Source organism: Atta colombica, unplaced genomic scaffold (genome assembly GCF_001594045.1).
Source record: "Atta colombica isolate Treedump-2 unplaced genomic scaffold, Acol1.0 scaffold220, whole genome shotgun sequence".
Taxonomy (NCBI): Eukaryota; Metazoa; Arthropoda; class Insecta; order Hymenoptera; family Formicidae; genus Atta; species Atta colombica.
The window spans coordinates 101044-119052 of record NW_017259317.1 but is presented as its reverse complement, the minus strand read 5'-3'; the positions used below and the strand labels follow the sequence as shown (position 1 = coordinate 119052).

Here is an 18009-nt window from a genome sequence, read left to right as displayed (position 1 = left end):
GTTTATATATATATAAAACATACTTGATGTACAAAATATATTTCTAGAAATCACATGTGAATATCTTTAAATATCAAATTTAAGAAATTAAGAAAAAATAACGTTTAAAATTTTAATATTTAAATATTTTCAATAAAAACGATACAAGTTTTATTTAAAAATAATTATTTAAATATGAAAAAATTGAACATGGATAACAAGCTGCAACTAAAATTTTATGCACACATTCAAGTTAAAATTTACTTATAAAACAATACCATGACATTGAGGGAAAAAAGTCATTGAAAATATCTAAAATAAAATTTCCGATATTCGCTTAGGCATATGTCTGTACGCATTACTTATGATAAAAATTGTAATTGGCACTTGTAATCGTACTTCGGATGCAGCTATTAAAATTTAATTTATTAAAATGATAATCGAAAAGAGTGTATTTTTAACAAAGCAATAAAACATCTAGTTGTATATTAATATAGTTAAATAAAAAAATTCTCTATATGTATATATTATTATATAAAATATCATAGCAGATTAAGACAACGATGGAAACGAAAATATTTCTGTACATATTTTTTTAATAATAATAATAATAATAATAATAATAATAATAATAATAATAATAATAATAATAATAATAATGATAAAAGTCAGCGAGAAAATATCATATCAACTTTTCCGCTAGGGAAATATCGACGTAAATTGGCAGAGTCTCAAACTGAGAGTTAAACTTCCACCTGACACGAGTCTGTACATCGACTTTAAAACTCCCTTCGCAGGACCGGCTCTTTGACGAAGACAAAGCATCGGCTCGCGGCGCAACGTGGGAAAAGCTGACTCGCAAAAAGAATCCCGACGGACGCTTGGGCTGTCTTTGTCAGCGCACAACGATTTTTCTTGACGATCGACAGGAGGAATCGCTGCTATTAACGACCCTGTGAACATCGCACACCGGAGATTGAAGCTCGTAATGAACGAGCCGACGCGACATTGCGACGACGACGGTGACGATGCTTATAGGATCCATTGTGCATTTCCCGTTTTAATTGCAAGATCGTACTAGCACTGTTTGCTTATAATTAACGATACGCTAAAGCACTTTAGGAATTAAAACTTTTACCATCCTCTTTCTCGCTGTTTCTCGTCTCACGTCTGTTTCTCGCTCTCTTCTTTTTCACGGATTTCGATTCACTTAACGTACCTTCATTCTCCACTCCCTCGCGCTTCTCAGTCGCGTAATCACTTCTCGATACCATACGCGAATCCGAGAGCGCGCGTACAGCAGAATCTATTTTTCAATTATTGGATATTCCCGTGGATCGAATCGACGGAGAGAAAGAAAGCGGTGACAATGAAATTCTTGTCAGAATTAATCGATTCCCATCCAGAAAGCAATGTGAAATTCAATCGTTTCTCTCAAACGTGAATCTCATCGCGGTCCAATGACGGGTTCAACAATCCTTGTAAACATTTGTTTAGCTGTTCTATTCATCAAAATCGTATATTTCATATAAATTCTATCATCTAAATTCCTCTACTCACATTTCACGATATTTAAACGATTATTCAATTTCATTTTTAATTCAGACATAAAAAAAGAAGAATATCGGCAAAAAATAAGTTTATTAAAATGCTATTCTAGAAAATTTTAATAATTTATTTTTATTAATTTATGGGATTTATACATAATAGCAGCGGAATATGATTGTAAAATTAAGTGCATTAAATTTATATTAAAATGTTATAAAAGTTGTAGGATTCTTTCGCACAGAAAGACATTTTCAGTAAAATATTCACTGATGATTCAATTAAAGATACATAGAAAACCTTTGTATAAACGCAATTTTTAGAAATTTTATGAAAAAATGATGCATAAAAAGTTACAAAAAAGTAATTTTATTAAAAATTATAAATAATTTTTTGAAATGTCTTTTTTCTCACAATTTGGCAAAAATTAAACCAAGATTTTTTTTTTAATTTCAACGATATTTTTTTCATAAATAATAAATTCCTTGATTATTTGGTATAAATAATATTTCCACGATGAACTTTTAACATAAATTAAAAAAAATTATAACATTAATAAAAAAAAAAAATTAAAAACTTTTCTTGGAAATATCAATAAAGAACCAAATTTTTCAGAAAAAAATATAATATAATATTAATTCAATTAATTTATTAATTCAGAAAAAAGTTTTTTTGGAGCCTTCATATATATGTATATATCTTTAAAGTGCGTTTAAAAAAAGCTTATTTTTATTTTCGTTTATAAGATATCATGGGAAAACAAAAAAATCAACGTTTTTTAAATTATTTGTACAATACTCTAAAAAAATATGGGTGCAAATTTAACATCATGTGGTGTTTATATAATTCTCAGTCATATTGTTATTGATACCAACATCAACATGATGTGGATTTAAAAGCCATATTGAGTGGTGTTAAGTCCATTTACTAGGTTATATCAACAACGATAAAAGTTATTATAAACGCTGCAAAATGTTTAATCCATACCTATTTTTTTAGAGTATTTAAAAGTTACATTTTTAATAAAATTTCTTTTTTGCAACTTTTTATGCATTATTCCTTCATAAAATCTCTATCGATTTAATATATAAAAAATTTTTTATATATTCTTTTAGTCCTCAATTAACAGTAAATATTTTACTGGAAGTATTTTTTTTTTCGTAAGCAAAGATTCTATAATCCCTTAAGCTGATATGAACTTCGTTTTAATAAAGAAAGATCACAAGTTTTGGTTTATCACAAGTTATATGTACATCGAAGAATTTGGATACACTTTGCTTATCTTAATAAATACAAAAAAATTCCATGGTAGAATAGAAAAGTTTCCATCGAAAGATGACTTGGATTGTGAAGTTACAAATCGAAATTGCTCAGAAATCTTTGCCTTTTAGACAGACACACGACAATAGAAATAATAAGAAAGAACAGAAAGATCCCGCGAAGAATGGAACGAATGTAGTACGAAAGAGAGAAAAAGGAAAAGAACACGGACTTAGTCAGACGGGAATCGTCAAAGCATATCAACTGCGCGACCAACGTCCAAATTTTGAATTAAACATGAGAAAGCAGCGGTTGCACGATAATAGAACGGAACATACGGTGGGACGCCCGAGGCAAATGGGACGCGCATTTCTACTTCATGTAAAATTCCGTCCTTGGTTACCGTGGTTGCAAACCAAACCCGATCCCATAGCCTGTAACGGCTATCGATAACGGCTTATGCAGACTCAAGAATCGACGTAAGTGTCGATGGTTTGTTCATCCTCTGGAGAAGCTTTCGGAAGAAACGGAAGAACTGTCGTGGCCCGTCGTCAAAATAGCGAAATGATATTCGATTTAGAAATTTACGATTGAATTAATTTGATCGATGCAAAAACCGATGATCGGGGAATTAATTAATAATTATTCATTAAACAAAAGTCACTCATTCGAAGAACACCCGCTTTCTCGTCTTACTAATTACGACAAAGGCAAACGAGCGACAACAGCTGAGGTTCTCGTTGCAAACAGAGCAAATGGCCTCCGTATCTTTGAATGCGCGCTGCAAATTGCAGCCATCGAGTCGCACGCTTCTTACCGAAGGAAAGAAGACTACTATGGTGCAATCCGATTTCCAGCTAGATTGAAGCCGACAACGTTATATGAGTTGTACTGAAAGCCCTCAATCTTAATGACAGCTTCTTTAACCAATTCGTTGTCGACTTTTTCTTACCTGAAACACCGAGATACCAATAGTCTCTGTGTTAGAACTAATTGAAAACAGAAAGCTTTTCGTGAACGTTGAGAGATATAATTAAATCTATTGTTCGCCACAAAATTTCATTGTTCTCTCTGAATGAAACTTGATTATTTTTTAAAAGGAATTTCATTTTGAGATTTAATGATTTAAAAGTTTCATATCAATATGAAAAAATGATTTTGCTAAGATACATGGAGAAAATTTTGTCTTAAAATTTACCTACCTCGAAAATATAGTAATTGCGATATAATATAATATTTAAAAAATATTTACCGTGCACTTCAGTAAAATTAATCAAACTTATTTAATATTTTATTGTAACTTTATTAAATGAGCTTTATTATGAATGAGAAAGATTAATATTAAAATTTTTAGAAATACAATGTTGTTCTACGATATTTTCAGAATAAACTCTAAAAAAAAATTCTTTTCATGTATCTTACAAAATTTTATAGGGAAAAGAAATCTTTTAGTGAAAATTATTGATTCATTATCATATTTTTCAGTGGAATGAAATGGTTTTTAAATGGAGAAAAGAGTCATTTTTCGATTTTATTTTTAATTATAAGTTCTTTAAATTTTTCAATAAATTTTTTTAAGAAAAAGAACTTCGAGAGAAGTCTTTATAATTTCTATTTAATAATTTTCAGATCACAGAAAAAACAATTTTGCTAAAATATTTAAACATTTAGCTTATCAAATCTATATCTAGTTTTTAGATATTTTAACAAAACCGTTCTTTTCGTAATTGAAAATGAAAATTATGAAATGGAAATTATATATAAAGGCTTATAGTTTTGAAGGCTTGAAAAAAATCGAATTTTTTCCATTTTTCAGTAGACTTTTTCGGTTCTTTTCCCAAGGATAGAAAAATTAATTGGAAACATTCACATTATGTTTGTAAAATTTCCCACATTTGTTTCTCTTTCCATAAAAAAATAATTGTATATTTAACTAAAGTTAAATAAAGTTAAATATAAATTAATATGTTGTATCTCAGACAGCACAAAATCCAAAAGATATAAAGATATTCCTAAATCTTTTAGACATCGTTTGGGTGTTTTTATATCTTTCAGACTTTTGTGCTGTCAGAGATATTAAGAAAAAATATATTCAAAAAATTATAATGAATATATTATGGATAAATAAATAATAATATTATCAAAATATCTCATAAAAAGAGTCAATTTGACAAAACATTTTTCAAAATTTTATATAGCGAGCTTATATTTACTGTCACAGAAACCGTGATTTATTATTAGCTCACAATTTTTTGTAACAGCAGTAAATATACATTATAAAATTAAAAATTGAAAAATCGTTTGTTTGTATCATGGTGACCTCCACCAGATTAAATCCTTATTTTACAGTATAAATTAGAATAATATTAGAATAATATTAGAGATATAATGCATTAAGAATAAGAAAAATAAAAAGCAAACAAAAATAAATGAAAAATAGAATTTATGTATTTTAAATAATATAAAACGTATGCATGTCTCTTGATAATTGTTAAGCAAAATTCTTAAGAAAAAGAACTTAATAAATATATTAATTGAAATTAGTCTTTAGTTAGGAATGCATTTGTTCCTAAAACAATTTGTTTAATAATAAATAATCCTCTCCTCAAATGATATAATATCTCAAATATAAATATAAAAATTAGCTCAATATTACTTCCAACTAATACTAATACGAGGTGTCTCATTTCAATAATACTATAAAATGCAAGAGTTGCTCGTGAGCTTATACTTAATTTAACTAAAAAGCTTATACATTTTGTAATGAGTATTAAAACGAATCATATAAGTCTTTGGAGTGAAAAGAATTATAAATTTTTTAAAAGCTTATCTTGATTCGCAGTTCTATTGTAAGAACTAATGACTCTTTAACACATACATTAATTTTTAATCGCTCTCCTCTTTTAAGCTACTCTCAGAATTCCAATCAGAATAATTGCAATTACTATTATCACGATTATCCGAAACTGACAATAATGAAGTGTTATCTTCATTTAAATATTACATCTAAGGATATAGATTTTACATCATTAATATAATAAGTACAATTTCCATTTTAACTAGGCATTTCTTTGTGTTTGCGAAAAAAGTCAAGAGTAATAAATTGCTGCAAACAAATACTAATTTTTCCACTCTCTTAAAGTGGCCGAGACAGTTTCTTTTCTTGGAATAAATAAATCAGTCCGACCTTTCGCACGTACGTATGAAGTGGGATGTAATTGTAGTAAACGAAGAGCAATTGGCGTAATAGAAACTCTGGATCATATTAATATGAGGGAGGACATTAAAAATTAGGTAACATCTAATTTATATAACGAAAATAGCAATTTTTTGCTATTTTCACTAATCAGAAAAAAAGGGATTTTTTTCTGATTGATTCTCAACAATGTAAAAAAACGGTATTTTTTTTAAATTACTATAAAAAAAACTTCTCTTAATCATAATGAAAAATTTACTTCGAGAATTTAAACAACAATATAATTAAAAAATAATTCCACTCAGACATTATTATTCCATTCTTTCTAATAAAAATATAATAACAAATCATTAATGTTCATTAAAAATTAATTTTCCCAACAAATAATTTATTTCGTAATTTTCATTAAAAAATACACTATTGAAAATAAGATAAAAATTAATTCCATGGAAGATATGATAATGAACCAATCGTTTTTTTTATGAAAAATGCAAGGTTGTTATCGCATTTCTCTAAAATATTTTTTTAAAGATTATCATATTTGATGAACGATCTCGTTATTACACCAACGCAAATAGATGTAAATAGTAACAAAATAAAAAGTATTAATTTTCCGTACTTGGATAGTAAAAAAAAAATGCATATGTTTTTATCTGTTTTTCAAAAAAAATTTCCCGCTTGAAACATGCTTTTATTTGATCATTTCATTTTTTAAAAAGCAAGTTTCAAATGAACTTGCATGATAATATAGAGTTAAAGTCAAATCGCAACTATAGTAATATAATTGGAAAACAGTACAATGACACGGAAGAGTTCGTTATAGAATTACAGGTTAACGACTGCTTCTTGTCAATAGTGTTGCCATGCAATTTCTCACAAGATACTCGCAAAGTTGTTCGTAAAGTTATAACGCGAGAACTTACCAGAGACGTCCTCCTACAATTCGCGAGAAATAAATTTTGATTTCGCAGCTTCTTCGAACGCGATAAACACGCGGTGACCTCGTGCGAACAGACTAAATAGACCGAAGACATACAAGAATTACCGGAAACATTTTAAGATGCAAGCTCGCAAGCGAATAAGATTATTAAGACTGCGTTTCCGCGATAGTATGCAAATATTATGCGAAGACATAATTTCGGGAAACATTAATGTTAATACTATTTCACAAACTGCTCGCCGCGACCTGAAATGCTAAGCGATAAACGTCTTTTCAACGCCGACGAAGTAACTTCAGATAATAGAAATTGCAAAATTTTATAATATGAAAAAAAGAAAATGTCGATATTTTTTTGCAAAGTTATATCCGAGTCAAAATTTCAATACGTCGTGAAGTATGATAACATTTTCAAATAATTGAAATCGGTATCTATTTTCTCAGATGAAAGTTTCGATGAGATTCCTGCGCGCGAGTCATTTCGCGTAAAATATATCCACCGCATATTAAGAAAGTATTGCGATGAAAAGTTTCTTTATCGAAAAAAAAAAAAGAACTAACTTTATTGAGAGTATAAAACTTGAAAGCAAAAATCCTTTTCCTATAACATTTTTAATCGTCTCTAATATGTTTTTAAATATGCAACTGTACCACTGCAAAACATGCTGTATATTTCATGGATAGAAAATGCACCGCGTAATATTTTATGCATTTTATGTTCTCGCATGGGACTCTTTGATCCCAAAATTTAATACGTCTGTTCTATCTTATTTTATCCAATTGTATTATACTAGGTTACGCTTATCCTACATTACAGTAACACGGAAATAATACAGAAAGGAGGCTTCCGTAAAATAGAATGTAAATGTAATGTTAAAGAAAGACACTGCACTAGACTAAACAAGAAATATTGAGTGAGTAAAATTGCTGAGAACAATAATTTCGCGAAATTGTGTAACATTCTTTATATCGGACATAATCTTTTATTATGCGTGATGAATTTCCAGGGGAGCATAATCGAGCCAAAAAAAAGTAAATGGTTCCTGCTCGTGCAAATTTAAACAGGAAAAAACTTTCCATCAGTTTCGACTCGTTGCGACTTATATATATATATATATATATATATATATATATAAAACTGCTTCTTTCTCCGTCTCTTCCTCTTCTTCCCTTTTAGAGTTTTTATTCCTTAGGGAGAAGTATTAGACGTCTGCAGAGTTCTTACACGTGTCGTTAACTTCAGTTTGACATCTGACGTGCCAAAAGCGAAAATCAAATATGACGTCTTCGGTTATTGCCAAAATAAAATTTTTCATGGGATTACACAAAGTTATATTTGTCTGATAAAATTGAAGGCGGCAAATGTTATTCTTGTAATAACATGTTTAATATTATTATAATATTATCTATAATAATATTTAATTAATATAATACTATTATAAAATTTTCAAATATTTTAAAAATTTTTGCTATTAATTGATCCGTTCCATTATAAAAAGCTGTGTTAAACGCTATTATGTCAAAAACATATTTCAGTATATTGAATACGCATCGATGTAAGTCAGAATCGTGTATTCAGAATTAATTTCGTTATTATAATTTTCGCAAAATTTCGTTATATAATTTTTGCAAAATAGATTCGAGTAGTTTAATATAAAGTTGCAAAAATTCAAGCAAAGATTCAAACGATTTCTTTGTCAGTTGATGCCGCCTGTGCAATCGGCCAGAAAAATGAATATGTAAAAGTCATAAATTTTCAAAGCCGCCAGCAGGATATAAAATACTTTGTTTTCACAAGAGTGTAGTATTTTATATACCAACACATTCATACAACTCTACTGATGATTAATCCATTACGACGAACAATAGAAAGAATACTAGTTGTAAATTGTCCTGAAGCAACAATGGTTCGATCGCAAAAAATCATTAATGTTAATCATTACAATCATATTCTTAACATCCAACACAATTAGCTTTATATACAATATGTATCTCAGACTAATAAATCAGCTAATTCTTTCGTAACAATATGAGATGCAATTCGACATATCTTAGGTACATATTTTAAAGAGATTTGCGCTTGCAACTTTCTGGATTAGTAGTGAATTAAGCGTAATTTTAATAATCGCCATTTGAAAGTATAAAAGCACGCGTCTTTGAAAATGTGATGACGGCGACAGTGTTTTCAATTTCGCGCTTGAGCGACTTTATTCTCGAGGGAAAAGTGTTCGATCTCGCGCTCCTCCAAAGCGAACCTGCGAGGTCCATTTGACGCATCGTTTGACAAAGGGATAAAAAGAGTTCTCCTAGTTTCTATAGAAACGATGCTACCGTCGTAATTAATTATTTGCCTGGCTATCTGAACGCAGACCTCACTAAATCCAAAGTCGATGAGCTTCTCTTTGGATGAGATTAACGCGAATTCCTATCCACGCGCGCGATTTTTAAGCTCTTGATCTCTAATCAAGACGAGCGCACAACGGAGATAACATTTTCGTAAAACTTTGCAAAATAAACTGTCGAAACGGAAGGAAAGTTACGTTCCTCTTGCCATTTCTTTCGATACGCGTGGAATCCGCACAAATCCAAATGGAAGATCGAATTTCGAGCGAGAATTGTTCGATACGATAATCCTATCCCCTATTACAATTCTATTGCGACGCACGATTCGGGAAAAATTCTCTCCCGTTTCACTGTCTATACAATATATATCGCAAAAGGATTACATTGCAAAATGAAATTCTCAATTCCGCTTGGGGAATTTTCTTTTCACAGAGAAGCCACGTTTAAAAGTTCGTGGGGCTTGTGCACGAACTGATAATGCCCGTTTGACGTGGCTTGCGAAATATAAACATGCTGCGGCGCGTTTCCCGAGCGCGCAATGTTACCTCCGGAACTAATTTTTTCTGAAACTTTACCCGTCGTATTAAACAGAGACTGCGCGCGCAATGCGGCTTTTCCAAATGAAGTTTCGGAAACTATTCAAGAAACCGTTTACAATCCGCATAAGAATCATGTCTTATTCTTACCGCTCGACTTCACGCTAATATTAATAATTTTGCGTTTCTATGGCATCTATTCAGAACACCTATAAGAACGTTGTTAAAGTTTTGAGCATTCTTAAAGCAAAAGTTTAAAAAAATTGTGTTATTCAGCAAGTTTATAGAAAAATCTATATACATAAGGGTGAATATTACGTATTCTAAAAGATTTCAAGGAGTGATTCCTCACAAAAACGAAAACTTGATAATTGTGTATTCGAAATGCAAAATTTCGAAAACCATTCGAATTATTTTCATGAAATTTTATGTTTAAAGTTTGATCAAAATAAGTTTTCGGAAAAAACAAAATTTTCCTTTCAGCTTTGATATATCTTTGATATATCTTTGATATATCTTTGAAATTAAGCCATTTTGCTATGATAAAACGGTAAAATTATAAAAAATAAATAAATAAATTTGAAAAAAATAAATTTTTTTAAATATTGCAATTCCAAAATTAAAAAAATTTTTTTAAAAGACAATTCTTTGCGTAAAATTTGGAGTGATTTCAAGGCGAAATGTGTGTTCGTGTCTCAAGAAATTTTTGCATTTTACTCGAGTGTTTAAAAGCAACGAATCTGTGCAATACGAATTTGTGAATTAAACGGATAATGAAGTCCGTTGTCACTTACTTTGATTCGTCCTGATCGTCGTCATCGTCCTCGGAATCAAAGAAGGCGTCGTCGTCATCCGAATCAACTGAAGTTTCAGTCCTCATTCGTCGCTGTTGAACTGCACGAGACTTTGGAATTACTATATCTCTGAAAATGCATTGTAATATAATTTATATTATTAATTTATGTTATTGTAATTAGTACTGCACTAATTATTGGTTTAATGTTAGAAATGTAAAGAAATTAATTAGCTTCAAATGAGCAACTCCGCTTTATTGGTTATTGGAACTCATTTGTTTTGCAACATTTCACTATTTTGTATTAAGAAAAAAAATAATGACTCTATTCTCTACTCTATTCTATTTAAAATATAAGATATTGAAAGTTTTTAAGATATTGTTTTAACCTTATAAAAATATAATTGTTAAATATAAGAAAAATGTAAAAAATTCCTTTTTTTGTAACTGTATCGTAAATAACTAATAACACAGCACTGCAAATCCAAGTATGTTACAGATGGCTTTAACATATATATGTTACTTATAGTTAAATTTAGTTTTTAATGTAAAAATTACACTATACTATACAAGTTTAAATGCATAATTTGTATTTATATGCAGTATAGTGTATTATTTTTGCACTAATCACACACATACATTGAAATTACTTTTTACACACTTAAAATGCAATGAGAATGATTTTGCGGTTTGAAAAACAACAAGAAGTTTCTTTGTGAATTTGAATTCAAATAAGAATGTTTTATTACGTCAAATTTATGAGAAAAATAGAGTTAAAATTTTCTAAAAATGCGTTTTTAAAGCATTTTTAAAATTTTGTAATTAATAAAACCAATCTTCTACAGACTTTGAAAAAGGTTCAAATTAATGCTTGAACATTTTACTCTAATATAAAAATATCAAATCTTTGCCATCATCTCTTGTATGCTTTGTTTTTAGAAGTGTAGTCAAGTAGAACGATTGCCCATACAATCCCAATACAAAACCATTGCAAATAAAACATGAAAGTGAAAATTTTAATAGTGAATTTTATGTGTGAGAATAGAAGATTATAATTCGTGTAAAAAAAATCTTTTTTTTAAATATAATCAGTTTTTTAAATGTGATCTTTTATTGTCACATATCACCACTATTGAAATTTTTACTATCTGTATAGGACGATCATTTTACTTGACACTACATCCACCCTTAAAAATATATAGGTCACATTTCAAAACATTATTAAAAATATAAAAATTTCATAGTTACATCTAAATATAAGTATAAATTTGAGCACAATTCTCTTATTGGTTTAAAAATTATTTAATTTTTTTTATTAGTTTTGATTCTTATATAAAATCGCATTCTGTAATACTTATTTACATATGTGATGAAAAAGTAACATTAATAATTAAATAAAATTTTAAACACACACTGATTAAACAATAATAAATGTTCGTGCAAAAGTTTCTTTCCACTTATATTCATTTAAAAGTTATTGACTTAAAACTGTAAAAAAAGGTTATTTTGCTTTATATAAAACCATTATATATAAATTATGAGCCAAATTATTTGTTTTGTTTTTTACAATTGGTTTCATATTCACAGGTTAATCTCGTTAAAATTTTTTAATGATATTGATTGATTGTTTAATTGATATTCTTAACTGATATACAACCAAAACCCCTTAAACTCATTGCGACTACATCCACTTTTAAAAATAAAGCATATCAGAGATTCGATAATACCGATCAGTAAAAGATTCAATATTTTTATATTAAAATATAATACAGAAGCTTGCAGAAATTTGCAATGTTGCTAGAACACTATAATGTTGTTGCAATATTTCTGGAATGATTTGTACTGTACGGGAAATAATGTTCAAGCATTAATTTGAGTCTTTTTCGAAATTTTTCGCTTATCGGGTTCATCAGCAATCTATAAATATTCAAAATAAATTTTTTAATTTAAAAACGCGTTTTTGAAGTGTTTCAACTACATTTTTCTTATAAACTTGATCCGATAAAGTATTTCTCCTTACAGATTTGGATTCGACGCAAAAAAATTATAAACACTAACTTCCAAACCGTAGAAAAAAATGTTACAAACCTGTGCAATGTTCTTATTTTCAATATCTCTCATCCCATATAAAGTTTTACTAATAATTAATAAACAATACAACAAGTTTTTCTTGCGTAAGAAGTAAAACAAGCTCGACGGGCCAACTTCAAATTTTAATTGTTCTATTTCGGGCTTTGGAAACTTTTGCAAGAGCAATTCAGACGCGCGCGATTTGCATAGAACCTACTTTATTCGATGAATTAATGCTCGTTATGAAGTTTCGTGTCCTACAACCCTGCCGAGGCACTGGAGATACCACGCCCTAGGAATTACAGACGCGAAGCGTGAATTAGCTTTACGCGGGGCAAAAATTAAACGGCCATTATTCGAACTACGTTACACCAAGCTAAACTCCTGGTATTTAAACGTGCGCCATTCTAAATTCTGAGTTTCACCGACGTTCGTTAGGTTGATATAGCATCTCGTTTTAACACAATCAAATGAAATACATCCGGGAATTTAGTGCTTTTCTGTTCTTGATTCGTTGCTGAAGAGATTGCGTCAACTTGGTAGATACAGTTTCTTGTTTCATCGTCGTATTATTACTTTATCTGCCCGCGGCTGCGAAACGATATAATTGCATTTACGATGGTGAGTCTGCTTTATCAAAAGCAATTTTTCGTGATTATTTAACGTGGAGATCACTATACATTTGCACCTCAAAAAAAGTCATGGTAAAAATGATGCTTTCATTGGAAAGAAAAATTCAGCGATGTCGAATTTAAAATAATTTTCGAGATGAGATAATGTTAATCGATATAACAATATTTAATATCTAAATATAAGTATTTATTTCAGATATTTATTATTTACGACGTTGTTAATTTAATGTTCATTCATATCATTTAGTACAATTAATAAATTTAAAAAATCTATTTTTAAAAATATATTTCGTACATACAAAATTGAAAAGCTATCTAATTTTATTATTTAATTTTCACGTTTGCGTGTGGATGTTCACTTTCCATGAAGCAAAATTTGCGATAAAATTATTTCCATTAAATTAATTAGTGCACCAGTGCAATTTAAGAATCCTCATTAATTATAACGCTTTTTCTCTAAATCAATAGATATATTCACTGATTACCCTGTGGCATACTTGCATAATCAATATAAAGTTCAATTAAAAAAGAAACAAAGTTTGAATTATATAATTAAAATAGTGATATTTGCATGTTAATTTCAATCTTCCAATACCATATTCATTGAATTTATGCACTTTAAAACAAGGTTAATTAGATCACGTAATAAAAATTAGCTAGGTTAGGAATCTCACATTTTATTCACTAATTACCAGTGGCATATTTGACACTGATATCAATGATTATTCACTAATTCAGATTTAAAGAATTTCTTAACAATGTTCTTTGCCGATGTATTAAAATATCATTAAAAAATTACTTATTCACTTATTTCATTGCATCTATATTCTCTAAATTCTTTGGAATGGAATCTCACTCTAAAGAGTGAAAATTGAATCTTGAAAAAGGTTTTTTGATTAACTTATGATTAACTTAACCTGATTGTTTTATCCAATGTACTTCATCTATGACGATATCATAGATGAAGCTTCAGGTTAAATTTAATAAGTTAACCAGATAATGATATTAAACGTAAGAATGAGATTTCTCTCTTTAGCGTGACAATTCATTCTAAAAAAAGAGTACAAATCGCTGTTTCGAATTACATACAAATTGCTCAAGATTAAAATCTTCGGAATATATTGAGAATTTGATCGAACATGAAAACAAGATCGATACACGAAAGTGAAATTTGATCCCTATGATCATCCATAGCGTGTGCAAAATTAATCTCGAACAGGGGCATCGATTTATCAAGGCAAACCCATCGGGCTGCTTAGCCGTTAATGACGCATTAAGGTCATTTAATATCGTACGGGTGCTTCAAGATGAATATCGTCGATCAAGGTATCCGTACGCGGGATATGTACGCGCGCATACATCGTCCATGTAAATGTCCAATTACAGTTAATTGGCAATAAGCACCGCACAGGGAATCAATGATCACCGGAACGGCTTCAGTCGATCGGTGCTTTAATGCCGTTTTGCGACGATACGATATCGTCATTAATATCGATGTTGCTTAGTGGCAACGTAGACTCAGCGGAGTACAAATGTCGAGAATTTCGACTATTCAGTCCCGCGAAAATTGACATGCTATGAAATTGGCAATGAATGGAGAAAGTTAGAGAAGGTGTTTCGGAAGATCGCTATTTAGCCGCGAATAACACTTCGAACGATGGTATGCGCATTGTTTGCGGCGAGTTAATTTAGCTCAGAGCACTACGCAACGAAGCTCTTTCTTCCAAGAGATTGGCTATTGTTGCTGGTGCCAAGTAAAGATCGAAGATTTAGATAGAGTTCAGTTTAACGTAAGGTAAATGATGCGATAAGCTTAGAAATGCTGAACAATATATGGGACATTGAATACACTATTAGCAATACATTCAAATGCCATGTAGTGTACAATAATTTTCATTATTACAACAGAGTATTAAATTTATCTTTGTTAAATTGTAACGTGTTACACATCCTTACTAAAATATTTGCTTTCACAATAAGTACGACACTATATAAGAAATATTTCTAATATATAAAAATTAAATCAATAATTCATTAACCTTGATGATCTGTTCAAATTCACTACACGATTATGTCATTTGGGTCACACATTTGGGACACAATTAAAAAGCTCTAAAAAAAAAAGGAAACAATATTTTTTTTCATAAAAAAGATTTTACAGTAATAGACTAAGTCATCAAATACTAGAAAAAAAAATGTTAATAAAAAATTAATAAAAAATAAATTTGAGTCAAATAAATCAGCAGGATTAAATAATATCTCTGAAATGCATACCTTGTGTTTGTATAATATTGTACAATGTTAATTCTTTGCATTCATTTTCATTAGGAATTTTCAAGAATTTTATATCATTAGGAATTTTCTTCATTTTATATCATCACGAATTGTCTTCTTTACTTCCAAGCGATATTAATATTGCATTATACATTAAAATTTTTATCCTTAATCATCATATGTAAATATAATTTTTATTTTTTTGTGCAAAAATATTAATAGCTAATTAAATTCAAGTTCTTAGTAAAAAAATACTCAACAACATTAATTTAACTTAATATAAGGATATTTTATCTTAAAATATCCTTCCATTCAAAATTATGAGAACACTCGAATTCGATATTTACCCTGATTTGTGAAGCTCTTTCTTCGAAACGCAAACGGCCGTAAACGTGTCCTCCAAAAGGCAAAGTTCCTTCTTCTTGCAGTTGAGTGGACGACAAAGCTCGCCTGAAACAAACAAAAATTAACTTTATATTCTGACATTATGAATAAAAGTACATTTTATCTTCTATTATTGATTATTCTGTAAAAATAAAACAGAATCAGATTTACATACTAGAAATTTACATCCGACATATAAAATTTTTTTATATAGTAATTATTTGAAAATTTAGAGATAATATAAGCTTCTTTCATTTTTATTATCCTCTGTGTTACGCCAATCTAACAGTAAATCTTAATAAGCTATAAAATTAAAATTTATAAAAACGCTGAGAAGCTAAGAAGTGAATCTATTTTAACGTGATGACAGAAGTAATCGTTTCGTGATAGAATTCATGTTTTATCTGATCTTAATTTTAGCAATTCTTTCTCTTCAAAATGTAAGATCTCTTTCATTTTCTTTTCTTTCATTATTCTTTTTTGAAGTGATATTATTCATGAATGAAGAACCGACTGACTGAATAATGCAAATGGTTAAATAAATTTAAATAAAGCTTTGAATAATCTTTTAAGATCTTGCATTGTTTATTTTTTATGATATACTTTCAGTATTTTCAAAAATTTTATTTTTTCTATAGATAATTTTTGAACAAACTATCTTTTGATAATTTTTTTCAAACTAAAATAATCAAAATAATTTCTCTTGCATTTAAGTTTTTGCAAAATCTATCACTATCTATTCAAAAGTTATATCGATGATTGTTAACCATCTTGCAGTGATAAACGAAGAGTGTTTCAGATATTTCAAAGAAAAAAGAATAAATAAGAATCAACGCGTCACTATTCATTCTTTTCAAATCAAACGAGCGCGATAATAATTCGTTACTGCAGTTATTTGATTACAATAAAGAAAGGTCATAATAATTATGATGAAATCGACCAATATCGTTGCGTTAATCGGACAAATTTTCTGCGAACCGAAATAATATGCGTGGACCCACCATGAATTATATCGGACATTCGCCATGCACACACTGAGCATTTCCATTCGTCTGGAAATCGCCGACAAGCGATATTGGTTCGAGGGAACACATTTCTATATATCTACTGCCCAACCGCCGAATCGGATTTCCCTTTTCTCCATTAACCGGCCCGGAACCAAGTACATCGTCGATGTCTTCTCTTGCTGTCCTCGCAATCAATAAAACAGTACCCCAATTCAACCTGCAGCTTTTTAACGTATGGCGACCGAAAAACGAGTACGCTAACATAGAATCACAGTTTGCGGGATCTTATATACTACACTTGATAATATATTCTCTACGTCGAAGAGATTTAACGTCCTTTTAAGAAAATATTACATACCCTAATAATTTTATTCACAAACTTTTTATCGCATGCTTGAATAAACTTTGAATATATTTATGTAACTATAATATGAAACATATATTATCATCTAATCATTTTATATTTCTAAAATTTTTGTCAATTGTTTTCAAATTGGTCGGACTAGTCGTGTTGAAATAAATTCACAATTACGCGATATTTACAATAAACATAATTATATTTCTTGATTGTAAATTATTTTTTACTCAAGCTGGACGAACAAAATAAAACTAGTCAACGTTAGAAATTACTTAAAATAAAATAATGAAAAATAATGAAAATAATAAAAAAAAATAATAAAAATAATGAAAATGCTCTGCTTATGCAATTACATAATTGTTTCTTATTTAGATTTAAACATTTAGACATTTTTATACGCATATTATTTGCTTCCATTTGCGAATGCATAAGAAATTTGCAATTTAGAAAATGCGCGACAATGGAAATAAGAAATGAATGAGCATTTGATGACAAGAACGACGAGTTTTCGCGTTAAACATAAAACTGGCTAATGTCCAACCAAAGTTGCAAACTTTTTTGTTACCGCACTATAATACAATATTGTAAAGAATTGTAGAGAGAGAATTTCATTAAAGAGAGTGACAATGTAAATGAGTTTGTGAAAACCAAGTATGTAACATATATTATATTGCAAATTCTGACGTTCAAATTAA

The 18009-nt window shown here is 29.3% G+C and overlaps 1 protein-coding gene across 1 annotated transcript in view; it reads right to left on the bottom strand.

Annotated features, from left to right (window-relative positions):
• Positions 1 to 18009, bottom strand: part of LOC108687935 (proteoglycan Cow) — a 145478-nt gene that overhangs the window by 39233 nt on the left and 88236 nt on the right. Inside the window, exons 3-4 of the mRNA XM_018193980.1 lie at positions 15913 to 16015; positions 10591 to 10719 (exon numbers count right to left, since the gene is read on the bottom strand). Coding sequence (XP_018049469.1) covers positions 10591 to 10719; positions 15913 to 16015 — 232 coding nt within the window. The remainder of the gene's footprint in view (positions 1 to 10590; positions 10720 to 15912; positions 16016 to 18009) is intronic.